Source organism: Nesoenas mayeri, assembly GCF_963082525.1.
Source record: "Nesoenas mayeri genome assembly, chromosome: 13".
In the NCBI taxonomy this organism is placed as follows: Eukaryota; Metazoa; Chordata; class Aves; order Columbiformes; family Columbidae; genus Nesoenas; species Nesoenas mayeri.
The window spans coordinates 19003972-19012886 of NC_137550.1; the positions used below are offsets into that span (position 1 = coordinate 19003972).

The 8915-nt window shown below is 46.1% G+C and overlaps 1 protein-coding gene across 1 annotated transcript; it reads left to right on the plus strand.

Moving 5' to 3' along the window:
• Window positions 1-4517: 4517 nt before the first annotated feature.
• LOC308045439 (UDP-N-acetylglucosamine transferase subunit ALG13-like) lies at window positions 4518-7255 on the plus strand (the record flags this gene model as incomplete). Its single annotated transcript, XM_080352724.1, has 4 exons — window positions 4518-4598; window positions 4904-5066; window positions 5268-5406; window positions 7144-7255. 4 exons carry the CDS (start codon window positions 4518-4520, stop codon window positions 7253-7255), a joined length of 495 nt encoding a protein of 164 aa, XP_080208850.1.
• Between the last annotated feature and the right edge of the window lie 1660 nt (window positions 7256-8915).

The following is an 8915-nucleotide window of genomic DNA, read 5'->3' on the forward strand; positions in this document are numbered from 1 at the left end:
TTTTGCCCTACACAACTTCTAATTAAAATAGCTGGTACAAATTAGCATGAGATTGAGTCCTATAATGGATGTATTTTTCTTAAATTAAAGATCTTCCTAACAAGCCTAATTCAATGTGTAAGTGGAATGTATCTTCCAGTGAAAACTCCAATGCAAATGTATATCACTGCAATGTTACTTGTGAATATATTTTCTTCTAGTCCTTATAGAGCATGATGCTGGGAGTACAAGCTGCAGAGAACACTTAATTTTAGTGACATGTTGAAAATACCAAGCTGGAATCACACAGACCTGCTCCACACCACAGAAATCATTCCAGTGATTTCTGAATTCTCTTCATTGTAGAAAGCAAATGAGCAAAACAGGGTCCTGTAGAAGTGAAATTCAGCACTCATACAATAAAAAGCAAAAGAATCAAATGCAAAGTCCGATGTGCCATGATCCTGAACATACTATTTTTAAGAGCAGCTGTTTTAACCCTTATTTCAAACAAAACTGTATATAACATCTTCCACAGTGAGTATTAAGAGATTCAGTGTAAGGACTCCCTGTTGACAGGTATTCACATTTTTGATTAAGAAAACTGAAAGACCAATTCCATTTAGCACAAAAATAACATTTGGTATGTTATTGCAAACTGCTGAGTATAGCCAGCTTGCCTTGAAACTGGAAGTACTGTGCTCTTATGCAATCAAGCCTTCTACACCTCAGAAGAAGAGCAGTAGCTTTCCTCCCTTGGAGCAGTCCTTTCATCACACAGGAATTAGTCCAAACCTCTTCTTAAGAGAGTAAGAAGAGGTCAGTGAATCTGTTTTCTTCTTGAGCTGCATGGGTTTTTTGTTACCTAATGTCATTTTAAAATGCCCGACGTTTAACATGTCAATACCCTAAAGCACTTTAAAGAATAATCGAGCAGAGTTCAAGAAATACAACCAAACAGGCACCTGTTGACTAGAAGAAGCTTTTCTGTATGCAAAGAATAATAGTCAGAGCAAACCCAGATATTGAAATTTAACTCACAGTACTATGCAGACTGTATTCCAGTTTCTTTCCCCTTTAGGGTTAGGAAGACTAGCATTATTCTGAATGTCTTAACTTTTCTAAATACATATTTTAGTCTGCTGAAATTTGAGGGAGCAAACAGTGAGAGTATGCAAGTTGCTGCTCATGCATGAAATATTTTTGAGTGTGCCTTACTTTATAGAAACTTTAAGTTATGAGTGGATGGCTGAAAGCAAGGTCACAGCTGAGGTACAAGGGCAACCACTGTAAACCTGTTCTAACTGCAGAATGAATATGTGGACTTATGACGGCATGCTTATTTTTCAGTTTTGGCAGAGTAAGAGCATGCATGTGGTGAGTTATAGCACTTTAGTTACAAATGAGCAGTAATTTCCTAAACTCCTGTAATTAACTTAATAAAAAGTAATTATATAAACAGGAAAACAGTCCAATATATCTGAGTTCTATCCTCGTCATTAAAAAACAAGCAAACAAAAAAAACCCCACCAATAATTTAATTACCCTGCCCTTACCTTTTCTCAAAAAGATTTATACACGTGCTGACCCTCACCTCTGACATATTTGAAAAATTTCACACACTTCCTTTCATCCCAAAGTCTGACTTCCTGTCTATCAGCTGACAGAGACTTGACTGAACTAACAGGTCTTAACTGCCATGACCAGCTTCAGCTGGGGCTTCTACACACACCCTCTGATGAGGACTTCATTTAAACTCAGGCTTTAAGTAGAATCACAGAATGATTTGAGTTGGGAGGGGATTTTAAATGTTATCTAGTTCCAGCCTTGTCCTCTCCCTTCCCACTAGGCAGGGACACCTACTAGATGAGGTTGCTTAAAGGCCCACCCAACCTGGCCTTGGATGCTCCCAGGGCTGGGGCATCCACAGCTCCTCTGGGCAACCTGTTCCAGGGCCTCAACACGTGCATGGTGAAGAATTTCTTCCTTACATCAAATCTAAATTTCCCTTCTTTCAATTTAAAACCATTGCCCCTTGTCCTACTGCTACACTCCCTATTAAAGAGTCCCTCTCCATCTTTCCTGTAGGTCCTTTTGAGTACTGGCAGGCTGCTATAAGGTCCCCCTGGAGCCTTCTCTGAGTTGAACAACCCCAGGCCTCTCAGTCTGTGCTCAAGAGGAGAGGCACTCCAGCCCTTGGATCATCTTTACAGCTTTCCTCTAGACCTGCTCAAACAGCTGTCTTTCTTAAGTTGGGATGACAGAGGTGAGTTGTGGGTGTCCTTGCTGCTAGTTCTGCTCCTAAATTGCCGTTAGGGTTTCCTGGACTGACCTTGGAAATGGTTTCTTACCTTGTCTTTGCCTGATGGTCGCTGGACCTGTTGCTGCCACTGCTCTGCCTGCTTTCCTCTGGTGTGGTCAGGCTGTGCTCTGCTGGTGAGGCCTTTTCCTGGCTTGTGTTGTGGTCACTCTCAGCTCCTGGCTTCCTTGTCCTGAGGGAGAGCAGCAAGAGCTGGGTGAACCTGGTAAAGGCCACTAAGGCCCTGTGCACTCAGGACTCTGATATTGTTTCACTCCGCAGCATTTTTCCAAGATAAAGCACCACGCTCCCCTGGCCATGTCTGCTGTCAGCATGATTTGCTTTAATCAAAAAATAAATACATTTCAGTGTGGCTCATTATGCTAAATGAAAGCAACAGGGGGCTAATGAGCATTGTGAATGAGCTATTAACATGGCAATCAGAGGTATCCTCAAGATAGCTACATCTTTTCTCTATCTTTCTTGGAACACTGAGTAGCATATACAGACATGACCTCATCTATTAAATTTAACTCAGGGAACAAATGTCTAAGATGTCTAACTTGAGTAGCTTATTTTTGTAAAATTATACATTGTGTTTGTTACACTTGCAATTAAGAAAGAAATCTGCTAGTTCAGTTTGTGCAACTAAGGGGTTAATCTTGGCCTTCAGCAGACAAGATTGTGTTAACAGATTTAATGTTTGGAGATTTTTTTTTTAAACTAAAATGTTATCCCTCTTCCCCCCACCTATTCCCCAGTGTTTCATCACGAAGAGGAAATGTACCTGAAATAATAAATTTACTGGTGACTTCATTTTTTGCAATTGATTTAATGTGGTTTAGCACTGAATAGCATTTTTATTTTTCAGAAAAGGCCTTCAGCTTCAGCTCCTACCTGATTTACTGTCTCTCGGCTCTTTTAAAAGACTCAATTCTCTACACAATATAGTCACCTCCACATAAAGCCTTAGAAGAGATAAACTGCTAAACATTGCCTTGTAGGTGGCAAAACAGAAAAGACAGCACCTACCCAAGGTGCTAACACTGGTCAGTGGCACAGAGAGGAAAAGAAACCAGGAGGACACAGCTCCTGCTTTGATTTCAGTCTTACTCGCAGGGTTTTCCCTGAGTTCCAATCTCAGCTCCTGTGAAAGGTTCATTTATTTAGGCCAAATAACTTCAATGTCTGACATTCTGAAATCAATTAGCAGTTTCTATTGAAGTTTGCAGCTTTTCTGGATTTTGTGGAGTGGACACAGCGCACATATATAGTCAGAATTACTAAAGTTCTGTAAACAAACCATAGAATGCAGAGTTCAAACTACATTTGTCTCTTCTTCCGTCTCCCATCTTCACCAATCCCTATGGTACCAGTGGAAAACACATGGCAAAACCACCCAAGCTCACCGACTGATAGAAACGTACGCAATCTTCTCCTGCCTTCAGCCATTTGAAGGTAGTTTTGATCCCACGCGTTTGCTCTGCAATGGTATGGTCAGAAGCAAAGTGTGTCCCGCCGGTGAGACCCAGTGTTCAAGACGACCCAGCCAAGATGTCCCCTACTTGTGGGCTGCCATGACATTGCTTCGGGTGACAGTTGTCTCAAACACCAGTCTCTCCTCTGAAGCACGACTGGCTGCTCATTTGCTACTATCCTTTTGGGATGCTGGTCCCACAGTAAGTGCTGTGGGGGGCTTGGGTCAGACTGGGAAATCCCACCCTGGCTTAGGTCAGTTGCTACGGCAACCACAGGCTGTGAACCCAGCGGCTGCCCCAGTCAGTGATGTGTGCCTCAAGTGCTAAAATAACGTGAGGAAGGCAAAACTTTCTGAATCCCTTTTCCACTTTTTTTTTCCTTCCTGAAAGTCCGAAAAATTGAGACGCTTGTGGCTTCTCCGCTGAGGTCGCTGAACGCTGCCGGCGAGCGGGCTCGTTATACAGAGCGGGCGGCGACCCTGCGGCCCCGGCCCCGCACGGGCAGTCCCGCAGCCCTGCGGCGGGTCCAGCTGCCCCGCGGCACCGAGAACACTCATCCCAGCGCTGGGTACCGCACCTGCCACATCCCTTCGCCCGCCAGGGCAGAGGCATCGAGCCCAAACGTGGCGGTGCAGGGCGGAGCGTGTCCCCGGGCCGCCCGCCAACCCGCCCCTCAGCCCGGCGGCCATTTTGGGGAGCGCTGCGGCGATCGCGCGGCGCCCTCTGGCGGCTGCGCGGCCACGAGCGGGCGGTCGCCCGCCATGAAGTCCGTTTTTGTCACCGTGGGCACCACCAGCTTTGACGACCTGATCGCGACCGTCTCCTCGCCGGCAGCGCTGCAGGTGAGGCGGCGGAGAGCTCCGCCGGCAGCCCTCCCGGCTCCCAGCGGCCTGTGTGCAGCGCCTCACCCGGGCGCCTGCGCGCTGGGAGCCAGCCCGCCCTCTCCACTCTCCCGCTGGGGGTGTCTGAGGGGCGGTTTGGGGGGCGCCGAGGGGGCCTGTGATGGGGGACTGAAGTGGCGGCGCCGGAGGAGGGACAATCTGTGGCGCCAGGCCGGCGTGGGGGGGGGGAGCAGGGGTAACGGGGAACAGGGCCAGGCGCCCAATGTCTGACCCAGGGACACGCGCACCCCGCTCCTCCCGCCCAGGTGCTGCGGAGCCGCGGCTACGCGCAGCTGGTGCTGCAGGTCGGGCGGGGCGCGCTGGAGCCGGCGCCAAGCGGCAGCGCGGCCGTGGCGGTGGAATCCTTCCGCTTCAAGGACTCGCTGGCCCGGGACCTGCGCAGGGCGGACCTGGTCATCAGCCACGCAGGTACAGCCCCGCCTGTTCGCCGAGCCCGTCCTGGGCAGGAGGGGAGGCCGGCTGGGGGAATGTCTGCGGCTCGGGGGTGGGCTGGCCGGGAATGCCGAGTTGAATGTTCACCCTCAGGTGTCTCCCGTTCTTGAAGAGCAAGTAAGATGATGCTTCATCTGTCAGGGCAAAAACTCATCGTGTTTTCTGTTTCTCCCGTAGGTGCAGGTAGTTGTCTGGAGACGCTAGAAGAAGGAAAACCACTAATAGTAGTAATAAACGAAAAGCTGATGGACAACCATCAGCTTGAACTGGCAAAACAGCTCCACAGAGATGGGCATGTCCTGTGCTGTAACTGCAGGTACGGAGCTGCTGTGGCTGTCCTGGCTGCACAAGCAGTGTTCAGCACCATCACTCAGGGTGTTACTACAATATTGAAAATGTAACAAGGAAACACACGTTGTTTTCCCTAATAACCATTTGTTTGCAAGGCAGATTTTCCATAGGGGATGGTGCTAACATCCCCTAAAGTGCTAAAGCTTATCAAGCTTTTTGACCATGACCCCTTTATAATATTTTTATTTTTGAGGGCACATGTATTCAGATTGAAAGAAGAGCAATTTAAACCAAATAGAAGTGGTTGAATTTGGAATAGGTAGCATCCAAAAGGCATCTAACTGCTCTCATTTTCTCTGCTCTTTCTCACTAGTTGTTGGATTCTTTTTTGAAATCTAGAAATAATACAGCCCAGGCCTTCAGTTTGTAGCCATGAGCCATAAGGAATAAATTTCTCCTTGTAGGCTGAGGACTTCCTCATTTTGCTATGTGGATTCGCCTTGTAAAGGGCTCTAACGTTGACTGTATAGATGTACCAACATAATAAAACTATCTGGAGTATTTAGAACAAAACATAAGAATGGCCTTACTGATATGGACCAGGAGACCATGGAGCTCAGTATCCTATTTGCAGTGGCCATATGCAGATGCCCAGCCAAAAGTAGAAACAGGCTAAGAACATATGGTGCTTCCTTGTATTACTTTCCCTCCAGCGCTCTTAAGTACTTTGATTTAGGGAGATTCTTAAATCAGATGCTGTCTGGTTAGTAACTTTCAATACCTCTTGTCTTCCAAGTACTTACTCAGGCTGCCCTTTTAACCAATCTTCCTGAATCCACCACATCTTCTGACAAGTTTTACAGATCTACTGCCTGTCACTTCAGAGAAAAAAACCACCAACAAATAAACTACCAACCAACCAAACCTCCCCCTGCCCCAGTTAAAATAACCAACAACAAAACCACTAGTTCCCTTTGGCTGTGTTTATCCTGGCTCCTGTTAGTTTCATTTACTCTCTTGGTTTGACTGTATCTTTCAGTTTTCTCTTTGCGTATGATTTTTTTGTGATAGATAGCGCTCTATAAATAAGGTGACCTCTAAATTGAAGGCCAAGGAAATGCAACTGCCATTATTTAGTCTGCATCTTGTTCCTTTGCCCTGCAAGAAGGATTTCATATGTTTCAGAGGCGCCTTCCAAGAAGACTAGGCCTGTCCTTTATTTATATTGGGCAAGTTCCTTAAAGTTATTATGTCTGTGCTTCTGACAGCTTTGGAGACAGGAAGGAATTTTGATTTCTTGTTGTTGAACAGCACCTACCATTTGAGCATTATTTGCATTCCAGTAATAGCAAGCTAACAGATTGATTTAGCTTTTCTTCTGGCTGTGTGTTAAATGGAAAACTATGGCATGTGTTCAAATAGGATGAAATTTCCTGGTATGGTTTATGGTGAAGATCCTCAGATCTTGTTCAGTCTCCCAGCGTTGCAACCACAGAGAAGATAAATTTAAGAGCTGAGGTTGTCAGCTCTGTGGTACAGGCCAGAGTGTGTTCTCAGCAATGCTGCTTATGAGTCAGTGATGGTTGGGGCCCGCTGGTTGGTGGGGTCTCTTCCTTTCAGTACATGTCCTTATTTTTGTTTCTGTGCTACAGAATTATATATTTATCAATAGAAAGAAAAATGTGTGAAGAAAAATTTTCTCTCGGGGATGGAGAGATATATATATATATTTTTAATTTTTGATTTTGGTTTGTTTTTACAGCACTCTTGTGGAGACACTGCAGTCGATGGACTTGTCAACTTTGAAACCTTTTCCTCCTGGACAGCCAGAAAAGTTTGCTTTGTTTTTGGATAAAGTTGTTGGCTTTCAATGAACAATATAGAGTAATAAAAATGTCAGAATAAAACCTTTCTCCTCTCCTAATGAGGCCTTCCATACTTAAAGAGTCCACCAACTGGGACAAACCCTCAAAGAAAGTGTCTGTTATTAACAGACATTATTAAATGGTTTCCCGTTTAGTGCCAGTTCAGAGACATCTAACTTAAAAGAGCACAGTGCCATCAAGGAGCAGGGGGAGTATGAACTGTCTAGTTTCTTGGACAGACAGGTATATAGATCACAAAATCTGCACTGAGTTGGTAATTCCAGAGAGGAGAACAAGCTAGGTTATTTCTTCATGGCCACGGCACGTACGCTGTGGTCTCTTGACCATATTTGCCTGGTACTAGTGGAAAGAAGTTGTCCTTCTTGATGTTCCCATGATGTTCTGCAAGTAAGCAGATGCCTTCAGCTCTCATTTGATTTGTTTACAGAAGCACTGAAAAGATAATTTAAAAAGTGAGAGATTTAAGCCTCTTTAAAGGGAAAGGGGCATGTGGTGAATCTGGGTGGGAAGTCAAGAGCTGCAAACCTGCTGCCAAACTGTCCACCAAATGGCTCAGCTGGTTTGGGGTCATTTACTCCCAAACATGGCCTATAGGAGAGGAATGGGCTTGACAATGAGTCCATTTACATGGTGTTATCCCATCATTACTTTATCTGGACTTCTGTAAAGTGCAGTGTATTTGACACTGACTGGAGCTCCCCATTTAAAATATCGAAATTGGCAACTGTGTTGATGCTACTGTCAATTTTTAAGTAAATATTTTGAAAAACAAAGGGGGGTTAAACTTTGAAATCTTAATGCAGGCTGTGTGGTCTGTAATGCTCTAGAATTGTGTCAGTGCATAGCTGGTGCTGATTGCCTTCCTGCAAGTACATTATGTCAGGTGGGTTTTTTTTTGTTGCTGTTGCTTAAAACAAGAAAAAGAAGCTCCTGAATCGGTGCATCTGATGTCAGTGCAGTTTTTAATAGCAAGTTAAATGTACGTAGAGGCATTTTCCTAATCAAGCAGAAGGGCTATATATGGAATAAATCATGCTGCACAGTTGTGCAAGAGGGATTTTTGCCGATTCCCAAAGTTTTCCCCAAAAAACTTTATTAGGAGCAACTAAGATTTTCAATTCCCTAACGATTTTTATAGATGTTGTTATTTCAAGTTCACCGCGAGCAGCTTGTCTGCACTGAGAGCACACGGGGACATCACAGCAAATTTTTAATATAGCTATTTGACTTTTTTTCCACTAGTTACTTGCAGGCACAGGCAATCAAGCAATCAATCAAGCCACTTCCATCGAGCAATGCAGCTGGAAGGAGTTAACTTAGCAAGGACTCCCCGCTCGTCCCAAGGCAGGTCCTGGAGGAGACGAGCTCTGCTGGGGCTCCTTTGGCAGGTGGGAGGGGGGCAGAGGAAACGACCCCGCGGGCGTTCAGCGGGAGAGCAGGTATCGGGGGCTGTCCCGGGGAGGGCGCTGCTGCTTTTCGGGCGGGCAAAGGGAAGCAGCAAAGGGGCCCGGCGGGCACGGCCGCGCCCAGCGCGCCCACCTGTGCAGCGCGGCCCCTCATTAGCAGCAGCCGCGCGCCCTCGTGCCACGCGCAGCGCAGCGCTCCGCGCGGGGCCCCTCAGCGCCGCTTCTGCCGTTGCCGCTCCGGC